This window comes from Labeo rohita, chromosome 17, assembly GCF_022985175.1.
Source record: "Labeo rohita strain BAU-BD-2019 chromosome 17, IGBB_LRoh.1.0, whole genome shotgun sequence".
Lineage (NCBI taxonomy): Eukaryota > Metazoa > Chordata > Actinopteri > Cypriniformes > Cyprinidae > Labeo > Labeo rohita.
The window spans coordinates 18,829,968-18,843,419 of record NC_066885.1 but is presented as its reverse complement, the minus strand read 5'-3'; the positions used below and the strand labels follow the sequence as shown (position 1 = coordinate 18,843,419).

Genomic DNA, 13,452 nt, shown 5'->3' with positions numbered 1-13,452 from the left:
ACGAGCACATTGACATATTTGCTTTTTTTTCTGTTCCTATGGAGTGCCATATTGTATCACAAATAATGAGAAACAACATGTTTGGATGAATAATAATGCTCATATAGACAGCATGGTAAACAAATACAAAATTGGATAAATGGCATAAATCTGCAAATGTTTGAAGTAGCAAGCAAACAAACCAGCTAAAGTCATTAAATAATTCCAGCAGCTCAAGTCGTGCTAACAAGACTAATGAGCATCTATGGTGCACATTTCCAAAAGAATGTTTTCAAGTGATTATATATGTTAGCAAAACTTTAGACAATCTGACAGACGGCAAGAAAGAAATCTGCAATTCTCTCATGCCTCGGTGCCACTCTCGCCCTGGATCTTTTCACATTTCTGATTAGCAGACACATTTTATCACTCTGCAGACAACTCAATTTTCATTTTGGGAGGGGAGACGGAAAGGGTGACAGCCCAGGGCCTTTAAGGCGGCTCGGGGACCCCGGCGAGCCCAGCGCTGAAGCTGATAATTAGACTTCCCTGAACCACAGGTCAAAGAGACAGAATTATTTGGCCTGTGTAGACAGCAATTTCCTCAAGCCACACGAGATGAGATATCACAAGCTGTTATACATGTGCACCAGGAAGCCTCAAGAGTGGGGTCAGAGTCAATCCTATTCCCTACAGAAATTCGTATATTGAAAGGGCAGCTAACTAGGGACCATGATCATTTAATTTGACTTCAGCCATCAATTTCAAGGACTGGTTTGCAGCTCTCACGTACCCTGATAATAATATCCAGGGCTTTTTGTCTGGAGAAGAGAGCTCTTCATCGGGGTTGGTGGTCATGTCGATTAAATGTATCAAAAGTGACAGAATATAATGAAAAGGTTGCTGTCCCCGGTGTAAGCTCTATCGCTATCAAAAAAAAAAAGAAGGAATCTGGGGAGTTTTCAGAGGTGTGTAGGAGTGTGGGATCAGGAATGCATTACACTTTCTCAGAAACATTTGAGACGAACATTCATACGCTCGGGTTAAAACTCCCGTCACACATTTTTTTCTATAAATGTCTGCCTTTCCACCCTCTCTATAACTGTGAAGACTCAAAGAACTACTATTTACACATGTTCCAGTTCCTATGCTCTTAAAAATAAAGGTTCCAAAGGATTCTTTGCATAAAAGAACTATTCTGGGAAGCATTTCTTTTTTAATTTGAAAAATATTTTAATAATCTAAAGAAACTTTTTCCTCTACACTACCAGTCAAAAGGTTTTAAACAGTAAAATGTTTTTTAAAGAAGTCTCTTCTGCTCACCAAGCCTGCATTTATTTGATCCAAAACCCAGCAAAATCAGTAATATTGTGAAATATTTTTACTATTTAAAATAACTGGTTTCTATTAGTATATATCTTAAAATGTAATTTATTCCTGTGATCAAACCTAAATTTTCAGCATCAATACTTTAGTAATTATGTCTTCAGTGTCACATGATGCTTCAGAAAATATTCTAATATGCTGATTTGCTGTTCAAGAAACAATTATCATTTTTATTATTATTATCAATATTTAAAACATTTGAGTACTTTTTTTCAAGATTTATTGGTGAATAGAAAGATCCAAAGATCAGCATTTATCTAAAAATAAAAAGCTTTTATAGCACTATGCTCTATATTCAAAAGGTTGGAGTTGAATTTTTTTTTAAATTAATACTTTTACTTAGCAAGGATGCTTTAAATTGATCAAAAGTGATAATAAAGACATTTATAAATGTTAAAAATAATGTTATAATGTTTCTATTTCAGATAAATGCTGTTCTTCTGAACTTTCTATTCAAAGAAACCTAAAAAAAATTCTACTCAGCTGTTTACAACATCATCATAATAATGATTTCTGAAGGATCATGTGACTGGAATAAAGATGCTGCTAATAATTCAACTTTGAATCACAGGAATAAATAACATTTTAAAATATATTAAAATAGAAAACAGTTATTTTAAATAGTAAAAATATTTCAAAATTTTACTGTTCTTGCTGTACTTTGGATCAAACAAATGCAGGCTTGGTGAGCAGAAGAGACCTCTTTAAAAATATTAAAAATTTTACTGTTCAAAAACTTTGGACTGGTAGTGTATATAGCACCTTCTGTGCAAAGTAAATGTTTCATGGATGTTCTTCATGGAACCATAGATGCGAATGAAGAATCTTTATTTTTAAGAGTATATATATATAATAACAAAACTATGTGCCATTTACATGTTGTGAGTTGAATTCCAGACATAATTGGAACTGCCAGTGAAAAACAAGAAAACATGTTTTTCTCAATTGGCAAATGGAGCAATTTGTATGTAGACAAGTTAGTCTATGCCTGTGCGATAATATCCAATGTTACATTTCATACAGAGTGTGATACAGTCTCACACCTGCTTCACAAAGTACAACAATGAACAGTTGAGTTGAAAGGAGAGAAAGTCGTGGCAGATTCTTCAAGATAGCCTTTAGTGAAATGCTGGTTTTTGTGAGACAGAGGCTGTTGCAGTGGCTGGGAAGGAAAACACGGGGACAGCTGTATAATTATACTATTTTTACTGTCGGGAGCTCGGTATGTGAGAGGAGAATTAGCATCACACCTGTGCATAATTGGCTAAATTAGCTTGCATAATGCAAACTCTGAGAAGCTTTGGACACTGGGGGAGGAAGCACTGCTTCGAAAATTGAGGGAGTTGTTTGGACTCCCTCTGGAATTTAGTGAAGGGAGGAAAAGCATGGCCTGTAATCTTATATCTCAAGTCAAAAGAGCATTCAAGGACCCCCTCGCAAGTGTTGTCAAACAATAGGCAAGTCAAGACCTTGATCTGGGTCTCCTAGATCTACTCAGGCAGGAGAAAACAGACATGCAGCCCAGCACTTATTTGTTTTAATCCACTCCAGTGAGTCTATGAATAAGTTGTGACTGCCAGCCAGGGCAGCACAGGTTAGTTTACAGGTGCATCCAGTGACTGAATGCGCATTTTGTGCGTACTTGCTGGAGTGGTAGAGAAATCTCTAAAAACAGAGTTTTCTCCAGGGCACCAGATGTATTAATCAGTTCTTATTACAGAAACATCTGAGTTAATAGACTCACACTATACAGTAAAAATGCACAAGACATAGCGCTGTACATCAGCGACTATTTCAGATTTAATCAAAATCCTTTATATCTATAATTGTAATTGATAATATTTCAGAATACTATATAGCAAGTCTAAAAAATTCACGATTAATACACAAATGAATGCAAATATAATTGCAATTCATTATTAATTGCTCAGTGTTACAAATCAATGCGCTAAACATTGTAAAAAAATATTGGCATACACTATTTAAAGTGGGAAAGCTTTAAGAAAATATGCACGGTTAATATTTAACCTTTTCTCATTTTACTGAAAAAAATGGTTCTAGAAACTATGCTTTGTTCTGGTGTGTCAGATTAGTGTATGCATATCATAAACTGAACCCCTGAAGATCTGTGTCAGATTTGGAAGGGGAGGCAGTTCTCAAGCAGACAGCACTTTGAACTGTTTTGATCTGCTACCACCTACTGGTTAGTGATACTGATGAAGAATCAACTAGGCATGTTCTCTTAGCTTTAACCCTTTCAAGGAAAGCAGGCACTGTGTGAAACCATCAGTTCTTTTCTCACCTCTCAATTGCATTAGTGTTTGAAGTAAGAATTTCTCCATCTTGTGAAGGTTAGATTGTTGTTTAACACAGGGGAGGAAGGCAGTGCACAGGAGGTGATGCCATAACAGTTAGTTTATCTCCAAAGCTGTTATTGAAGGTAACAAGAATGAGAATTAAAAAAAAAAACTTATTATAAATAATTATGATACAGCAACCACTATACACTTTGGTCAAAAGTGGTGGGCACATACATCATATGCAGAAAATAGACACTTTCTAGACCCAGTGGTCTTTACACATACTTATTTTAGAATTACATATTGGGTACATGTTATTTCAAACCATTAATACTTCAGTAGTATTTTAAAGTCCTTGTGCCAATCAGTGCACAGAAGTCAATGGACACCAAGTGCAATGTAATGCTTTGCACCAACTAAATTAAAACATTTAGTCAGCTTTACTTTGCAAAGGCAGCACAAAAGCTGCAGCGGACATAGCATATTAAAGGATTAGTTCACTTCTACAATAAAAATGTCCTGATAATTTGCTTACTTCCATGTCATTCATGCCTATTTAAGGTTTTTGAGGAAAACATTCCAAGATTTTTCTCCATACAGTGGACTAAAATGGAACCCAGTGGGCATTTGTGGTTAAAATATATTCAAAGTATATACATTTTAAATTTTTTTTAGAAAATGACCAATTGTTTCGCTATATGAGACCCTTATTCCTTGGCTATATTCCTAAAACATAAACATTTTGAATGACAAAGGGGTGAGTAAATTATCAGGAAATTTTTGTTCTGGAAGTGAACTAATCCTTTAAACACAAAATTATGTTGTCTTTGCTTTTACAAACATTGGTCAGTTCTGCAGAGGCACAATGCATTTATATGGGAATTCCAATAGCATCACTGCAAAAAATACTTTTGTTACTTAGATTTTTTTGTCTTGTTTCCAGCCAAAATAACTAAAAATTATTGAATCAAGAAGGATTTTCTAGACAAGCAAAAACGATTGTCTTGTTTTCAGAAAAAAGACATCAAGTTTAACTGAGTTTTTGCTTAAAACAAGCAAAATAATCTGCCAATGGGGTAAGCAAAATAATCTTATTTCAAGCAGAGAACAAGATTATTTTACTTACCCCCCTGGCAGATTTTTTCTGAAAACTATAATTTTTGCTTGTCTAGAAAAATCCTTCTTGATTTGAGAATTTTCAGATATTTTGGCTGGAAACAAGACAAAAAATCTAAGTAAGAAAAGCTTTTTTTGCAGTGCAGAAATAAGTATGTAAAATTAATGCTTTAAATGTTACAATTTTGAATGTAGAAACAACAATTAAAATATGGAATTTTAATAAAAATGTAATTATAAATGATTACGTAATTACACAGTCAAATACAAATAATTAACAATAATAATAATGAAATATACAACTGCAAAATTTAACGCAGCACAAATGTTGCATTTCATGTATACATTGTTTTTAGTAAATATTACAAATATTAGAGTGATGTAGGCCAAAACAGTTGATATGAAATATCAAATATAACGACACAATATAAAAATAATCACTTACTGTCATTGTGGGACTTCTGCCTCATACAGCATATTTTCACAAAAATCAAACTTAACCTTATTTTGTAATAAAGTTCGTAGACTTTTATTTTGTAAAATAAACGGACGTAGTGTAGTACGTGACCCCGCAGCGCAATGTTTTGGCCAGAGCCCCTCCCACAGGAAAATCTCTGTTTTGGTTTGAATTCAACCAACCAAAATCAAGCGGAGGCGGATTTTCCGTGGCAGAGGGATTTTTGAATTTTATCATGCGATTTACACTCGTACACTATTGACTCTAATATAATTTTATTAAAAACCCGGTTACCTAAGGACTATGTGTTTTTGCCTTACGGAGTAAGAAGACTAGAAAAAAAAACTCGTCATGAAGTGAGTCTAATAGAGTTAACGTTACTGAACCTATGACTGAACTTGCCAAGCCAGTAGCAACAGACCTCTGATTCAGAGCTCTTTAAATCGCCATTTTAAAAAATCGATTTTAACTTAATGCTCGCTGCATAATACACAATAATGAAAGCGATGAAAGAGGAAACTACCGAAACAAAACAGATTCACGACGACAAAGACCTCAGTAAGTTGCTTTTCCTTTAGATTATGTAACAACGAATTTGTTCTTTACGATAATACCAATAATCAGATATGTGCCTATATAACAGTTTAACTAAATGTCGTCAAGTAAATTTAATATCCGTGTCTCTCCTTTAGTCTGCAGTCTTTGTAAGAGATCTGACAACATGCCTGAGAAGTATGGAGAGAAGATCACCCTCCAACAGCACAACCTGACAGTCCACTATTTCTGTTTGGTGAGCCAGATGTTTTCAGATGTTGATGATGTGTATTTGCATAATATATTTAATTTGGGAATCCCTTTCTTGTTTTTCGGTTTCAGAAACTGGTGTTATGACACCCTTCCCTGAAGTATAAGATATCCCATGATGCTATAGATAATATATTATGTTCAGCCAGAGAGATTAACATTTAGACATAAATAATATCTGTGTATTTATTTGTTTAGATCAGGGGTCACCAGACTCGGTTCTGGAGGGCCGGTGTCCTGCAGAGTTTAGTTCCATACCTAATCAAACACACCTGAGCCAGCTAATCAAGGTCTTACTAGATATAATTGAAACTTCCAGGCAGGCAAGTTGGAGCTAAACTCTACCCCTGAATATCACAGATATAGGTTGTTGTTTTTACATGTTCTGTCAGTCATTAATCTCTTATGGGAATACAGAATATCACACCTTGGATATTGTCTTTGTGCAAGGCTGTTTTCAAATATGAAAGCTTTTAGCTTCTAAATCTAGCTAACAGCTTTGTTTTGGATTATTATGTGCAGATGTTATAAAAGTGTCACCAAAAATCATAATTCAAGCATGAGGTAACTTACTAGTCAGGTATTCTTTAATCTAATTTTACAGCTGATGTCTAGTGGAATATGTCAGAGAGGGGAGGAGGATGAAGACGTTCATGGTTTTCTTGTGGCTGACATAAAAAAGGAGATCCGCAGATCTTCAAGACTGGTAAGTACACATTTGACCCTTGACATGTTTTGTTTAACGCTGCAGAAATGTTTCTGAGACTATCGCTTTTTGACTTGCAGAGGTGCACGTCCTGCAAAAAGGTTGGCGCTTCGGTGGGGTGCTCCATCAAAAGCTGTCGGCAAATGATCCACATGCCTTGTGGATTGGAGCAGGGGTTTATTTTCCAGTTCACCGACTTGTTTCCGTAAGTGTGTTTTTTGATATGCACCGGTTGCGGGTGGAAGATGCGATGACAGTTTAAAATCTACACTAAAATTCAAAGTTTGGGGTTGGTAATTTGGTAATGGTAGAACTTTTTTTGTAAAGAAGACTTTTATACTCATCAAGGATGCATTTATTTGATCAAAAATCCAGTTAGAAACAAGAAATATTGTAAAACATTATTACAATTTAAAATAACTGTTTTCTATTTTGTTGAATTTTAGAATTTAATTTATTCTTGCATCCATTACTCCAGTCTAATATGCTTATTTGGTGCTGAAGTAACATTTCTTATGTTGAAAACAGTTGTGCTGCTAAATATATTTTTGTGGAAACCATGCTATATTTTTTTTTCTAGATTTCTGTATTTATTCTTAGATCAATAGAAAGTTTAAAGCTTTTTTTTTTTTTTTTAAATATAAATCTTATTTAACTTTATAAATGTCTTTACTGTCATTTTCGATTAATTTAATGCATCCTTGCTAAATGGTAATTTAATTTCATCTTGGTATTGATGTTTGCAATCATTTGCAGGTCTTTCTGTAAAAAGCATGCACCCAGTCAGTCCTGCGTCTCCAGCCCCAGTCTGCCGCTTTCTTGCTCTGTCTGTCTGGAGCCCATTGAACCTGTCCTCTCCTACAATGTCCTCAAGTGTCCTGTATGTCATGGCAGCTGGTTTCACAGAAACTGTGTACAGGTAATTGTACCACAAATTTGTAAAATTTGTATAAAATATAAAGATAAGGGATTTGAAATTTGACCCTGGTTTTCATCTCTTATCCAGCATTATGCACACAGCGCTGCCATGTTTTTCTTCAAATGCACACTCTGCAATAACAAGGACCAGTTTCAGCAGGAAATGCTCAGAATGGGAATATACATACCAGAGCGGTAAATAGAATGTGTTTCTGATATTGATTCTAGTGATTAAATGTAAAATATTCTGATTGGTTTAATGTTTGATTTGTATCCTTTATAGACTGCTGGAGTTATTTACATTTTATATATTTTTTTTTAACATGTATTTTGTTGCACATCACTTTGACATGGCAAAACATTTCATATCTATAGCATTGTACAGCTATTCATTTTCCATTACTATAAATGCTTAAGAAATAGTTCACATAAAAATAAAGTTTTGCTGAAAGTTTACACACCCTCAGGCCATCCAAAATGTAGTTATGTGATGCTACATTTCTTCAAATCTGTTTAGATGAAAAATTACCTCACATATAGTCAATCTATTATGGGTGACCTATTCCTATAATACATTGTATATTTTTCAGGGATGCAGCATGGGAACTAGAGGAGAATGCATATGAAGACTTACTGCAAGTGTACCAGCACTGTGATGCTGTGAAGTGTCGCTGCAGCAAAGGTCGTAAATACAGCTCACAGTCAGGGTAATCTGAGTCTTTTGTTTGGTCGTCCTGAAATCATGAAATGGAATGGGTTTGTTTTTGAAAAGATTTCTAGCTGTTGTTAAAATTAGAAATGCCTTTGCTTGCAGGGTTTTTGAAGTTGTTCGTTGCAAGTTGTGTGGATCCAGGGGGACTCATCGAAAATGTTCCAACCTCAGGCTTTACGAAAGCGACTGGATCTGTGCTGACTGTAAAGCTGCTGTTGAGGAAAAAAGTGAGCTATTATTTCTGAACTGAAATCTGAACTATTGTTTAAAATGTGGTTGTTTTACATTCATTTATTTATTTATTTCTTCCCCCAGAGTCAGTGCCATTGCCAAACCATGTTGAATCTCCACTGGCTATAAGGCAAGAGAGGAAGAGGCTGTTTAAAAACATCTCTGACCTTCACTCTTCACTCATTAGTAAAAGGTACTTTCCTAATTAATTGTATCTGTTATGAGTAGGAACTGTTCTAGATTATTTACAGTTTAAAGGGACAGTTGACCCTTTGAACTGTAAATAATAAAAATGAAAATTCCATCGTTCCAAACCCGTAAGACCTTCATTCATCTTTGGAACACAAATTAAGTTATTTTTGATGAAATACAAGAGCCCTGACCCTGCAGACAGCAACACAACTGACTAGTTCAAGGATCAGAAAGGTAGTAAGAACATTATTAATATAGTCCATGTAACGTCAGTGTTTCAACTATAATGTTATGAAGCTACAAGAATACTTGTGTGTGTAAAAAAACAAAAAAACAAACGCCGGCTCCTGCTCAGCAGCACCACATGAATGTGTCGTCGTACTCTTGTAAATACGCGTCCACTGATGTCACATGGACCATTTTAACAATGTCCTTACTACCTTTCTGGGCCTTTCTGGGTCAGAAAACTCTTGGATTTCATAAAAAATATTCTAATTCGTGTTTCAAAGAAGAATGAAGGTCTTATGGGTTTGGAACGACATGAGGGTGAGTAATTAATGACAGAATTTTCATTTTTCAGTGAATTATCCCTTTAATTTCTCTGGACCATTATACCATAGAAGCTGTGTGCTGCCGATTATTACAGAAGAAGTTTCATCTCATCCATCAGTTGTCATTGTGCATTGTACAGTAATTGTAAAGCATCCTTGAGCTTTAATTTAATAAATATGTTAAAATGATGATTATTTTGCGAATAATAATATTATTATTATTATTATTATTATTTTGAACTGTAGTAGTATCAGCTCTCTCCCTGTTTTCTAGGCAGTGTGTGCCAGCCACTTCTCCGGAGGTCTTAATGGATCTGGCCCGTCAGATATCACAGCAGCAGTCCACAGAGGTGCTAGTGGAAGATGATGACGGGGTGATGGAAGCAGCTTTGCGGGTTCTGCGGCAAAGTGACTTTAATCCCTGCTGCACGCTTTCTGTGAAATTCTCCAAAGACAAACTTAACAGCAATATTAGGAGTCAGCGTCGCTTCCTCAGATGTCTTGTTTCGAAACTTCAGATGTCAGAAATCTTCGAGGGACCTGATGGAAATAAAAACCTGGCTCTGAACTCAAAAGGTAGAGCACTTTTATTCCCATCCATTTATGCTTGTTTTGATTTCATTTCTTGCATAGCACCTCTCACTGCTCCCTTCAAAACTAAAAGTTTTTGTGTGAACAGCTCTGAGGGATGACCTCTACTTTGAAGTCGGCAGTCTGTTGGCCCTCTCTTTGGTTCACGGAGGTCCTCCTGTGGGATTCTTCTCCCCAGCACTCTACCACAGTCTGTTTAACTACCCCACAAACTACAGACCGACTTTACAAGACCTTGGAGACACTGCTTTTGCATATAAAATCAGACAGGTGAGTTTTGTTTTTGCTTACGTTTTGCTTGCTGGGGTTGCACTGAGACTATAGTGAACCAAATGGTTGTTGTACACTTGCTAACCTCTGAGTGCACTTTTAGATTGCAGAAGCAAACTCTATAAAGGTGCTGAAAAAAGCAATGTACTCCGCATCACAGTATTTGGAAGCAGCAGGTTGCTGGCGAAAGATCAGCAAGCTCTCCGAGAAGGACGTGCTGGTGGAGGATGTACTAAATTTCTACCTGATCATCAGACTACAGCTGCCTCTGCAGAGGTTGGTACGCTAACTTATTTCTGTGATGGCAAAGCATTATTCCAGTCTTTAGTGTCACATGATTCATCAGAAATCATTCTAATATGCTGACTTGGTGCTCAAGAAACATTTCTTACTGTTATCAAAATTGAAAGTATTTTGATGAAACCGTAATGTTTCAATTCTTTGAATAGAAAAGAACAGTATTTATCTGAACGTAAAAAATACTTTCCTGTCATTGTGATCAATTTAAAGCACCTGAATTAAAATGCTCTGCAAAATGTTAATTATTTTACTAAAATAAGAGGCATCATGCAAAGTGCATGTTGTTGTTGTTGTTGTTGTTGTTGTTGTTGTTGTTGTTGTTAGTATTATTATTTTTAAGTACTGACCTGAATAAGATATTTTACATAAAATTCATAAAAATTACGTTCAAAAGTTTACATACGCATGGTTCTTAATACTGTGTTGTTACCTGAATGATCCACAGCTGTTTTTTTTTTTTTTTTTTTTTATTTAGTGATTCATGGGATCCTTTATTTGTCCTGAACAGCTGTTCTTCAGGTCCCATAAATTCTTTGTTTTTTTTAGTATTTTTGTGTATTTGAACCCTTTCCAGCAATGACTTTATGATTTTGAGATCCATCTTTTCATACTGAGGACAACTGAGGGACTCATATGCAACTATTACAGAAGGTTCAAATGCTCACTGATGCTTCAGAAGGAAATACGATCCATCAAGAGCCAAGGAGTGAAAACTTTTGAAGCAAATAAAGATGTGTACATTTTTCTAGTTTTGCCTAAATATCATACTTTTTTAAAAATTTAGTACTGCCCTTAAGAAGCTACAGAACATACTTGCATGTTTCCTAGAAGACAAAATAAGTTAAATTTACCCAATTCAAAAAGTTTTCACCCCTCTGACTCTTAATGCATATGTTTTCTTTTGAAGCATCAGTGAGCGTTTGAACCTTCTGTAATAGTTGCATATGAGTCCCTCAGTTGTCCTCAATGTGAAAAGGTGGATCTTAAAATAATAGTCATTGTTGGAAAGGGTTCAAATACATATAAATGCTGAAAAAAATTGTGAAAAGAAATGTGAAATATCTTATTTAGGTCAGTTCTAAATAAAAAAAAAAAATAATAATATGCATTTTCTATGATCCCTTTTATTTTGGTAAAATAAACATTTTGCAGATTCTGCAAGATGTATGTAAACGTTTGACTTCAACTGTATGTTTAATGTGTTTTTTTTTTTTTTTTTTTTTTTTCTCACTTTTATTTATTTATTTATTTTTTTTTTTCTACTGTAAGTACATGCTCGTTCAAGTTCATATTACCTTTCTCAGATTCCGTGAAGGTTTAAGGACCCTAGGACTGTTTGAGCAGGTTCAGATGTGTACAGAGGCTTTCCATTCAGTCTTCTGTGGGCCGGTGGAAAGGCTGACGGCTGAATCTGTCATGGAGCTCTTTACCATCCAGTTTTCAGAAGAAAAAGAGCAACACGAAAAGGAGAACACAACAGTAAAATTTTGGAAGAAGTATCTGCATGAGTGTGAAGGTACGTTCGCTACAGGTAGAATTTATAGATTCTTGTGAATATTATTTTATGCATGACAATAAAATAAGACTTTAATATATGTTAGAAGATAAGCTGTGATCTTAACCCTCCCCTTGTGTTTCAGAGGGTCGGTGTGCAGCATCACTTGAGGACCTCCTAACATTCGCCACTGCTACAGATTTGGTTCCATCCATTGGATTCCACCCCACTCCGTCTATTTCATTCATCAGCTCACCAGACCCTTCGTGTGCCTTTCCTCAGAGCTACTGTGATGCCAATCACCTCGTTCTGCCAGTACTTCCCTCATATGAGCTCTTCAAGAAGCACTTGGAATACACAGTGTGTCAGTTCTCAGTAATGCAGGACGTTTAAACTCTTCTCCAGACTGGACATTTCAGTACATTCACGGCGTAGATTTACCTAATGATCTACAATGGTGCTAAAAGTCTATTTATTGGGGTTATCAACCATTATATAAACAGTATTTCTCAACCTAACTCACGTTAGCATTACTTGATCATAGGTTGCTCCTCACTTTATTTATCAGTAAACCAGGTGTTTTCAGTTATTTATCAGTAAATTGACATTCCTCAACAGAAAAGAAGGACATTGTAACTGCTTTGCTTTGAGCCGCTCAGCACCATTAAGGCTTCAACTGCAAAGCAATGTGTGTTTCATACCATCTTAGATGTGATAAAATTGTTCTTTTGTGTTTTCAAAAAAAGGTTTTTCTTGTAAATTGAGGTGCACAGTTTGAAAGTGCACAGGTTATAGCTAGTAGCATAACCAAAGTTTGTACTATTAAGTAGTTTTGTGTTTTGTCTAACAGCATGGGTATTTAGCAGTAATATTTTTTTTTTTTTTTTTTTTTTATAGAAAAAGTTAACGAGGTTGTAATTTTTTGATAGCCACAAGATGGTGCAATTGCCAATTTTTTTTTTTTTACATAGTGGTTAACTGCTGCCACTATATATGAGTCAGTAGTTACTGAATTAAATGATCTCATTGTTTTGTGCCAGAGACCCATTCAGACAGAAGCCAGCTTGCTTTTGTTTTTGTATAATGTTTAATTTCTCCTTAAGTAGTTTAAAACTGTATGATAGTTTGCCGGCTCGATATCTGTCATAATTTATTAAACTTTTTACTTTCTGTTACCATCAGTGTTTTCTCCTTGATTTATTAAATAATTGTGGATACGTAATTGAGAAGGATATAGATCCACCTTATTCTTTAATGCGGAAGTAAGCCTATGGACGAGACTTGTGGTTCATTAGCCGCTATAAGGAAATAACAAGAAAAAGAGCAACATGCAGTAAGGTAAAACCGCACTACAAACCAGTGTGTTCATAATAAAGATAATACATTTAAATAATATGGTAAAATACGCCAATTTGCAATATCAAGCAGAAAAACAAGCTGTTTT

The 13,452-nt window shown here is 35.3% G+C and overlaps 1 protein-coding gene across 3 annotated transcripts in view; it reads left to right on the top strand.

Moving 5' to 3' along the window:
- The window catches only part of g2e3 (G2/M-phase specific E3 ubiquitin protein ligase), a 102,602-nt gene extending 89,441 nt beyond the window's left edge, over positions 1–13,161 (top strand). The window contains exons 1-14 of one of the 3 annotated variants that reach the window (XM_051133377.1): positions 5,462–5,796; positions 5,931–6,028; positions 6,647–6,748; positions 6,829–6,953; positions 7,505–7,667; positions 7,755–7,861; positions 8,257–8,373; positions 8,481–8,605; positions 8,694–8,802; positions 9,627–9,928; positions 10,032–10,213; positions 10,317–10,489; positions 11,818–12,029; positions 12,154–13,161. In XM_051133377.1, the coding sequence (XP_050989334.1) occupies positions 5,736–5,796; positions 5,931–6,028; positions 6,647–6,748; positions 6,829–6,953; positions 7,505–7,667; positions 7,755–7,861; positions 8,257–8,373; positions 8,481–8,605; positions 8,694–8,802; positions 9,627–9,928; positions 10,032–10,213; positions 10,317–10,489; positions 11,818–12,029; positions 12,154–12,401 (2,124 nt within the window). In that variant the 5' untranslated portion in view covers positions 5,462–5,735 and the 3' untranslated portion in view covers positions 12,402–13,161. Of the gene's footprint in view, positions 1–5,461; positions 5,797–5,930; positions 6,029–6,381; positions 6,409–6,646; positions 6,749–6,828; positions 6,954–7,504; positions 7,668–7,754; positions 7,862–8,256; positions 8,374–8,480; positions 8,606–8,693; positions 8,803–9,626; positions 9,929–10,031; positions 10,214–10,316; positions 10,490–11,817; positions 12,030–12,153 lie in introns of those variants that run through there. The other 2 variants (XM_051133378.1, XM_051133380.1) reach the window with 2 other exon arrangements.
- Positions 13,162–13,452: the final 291 nt, after the last annotated feature.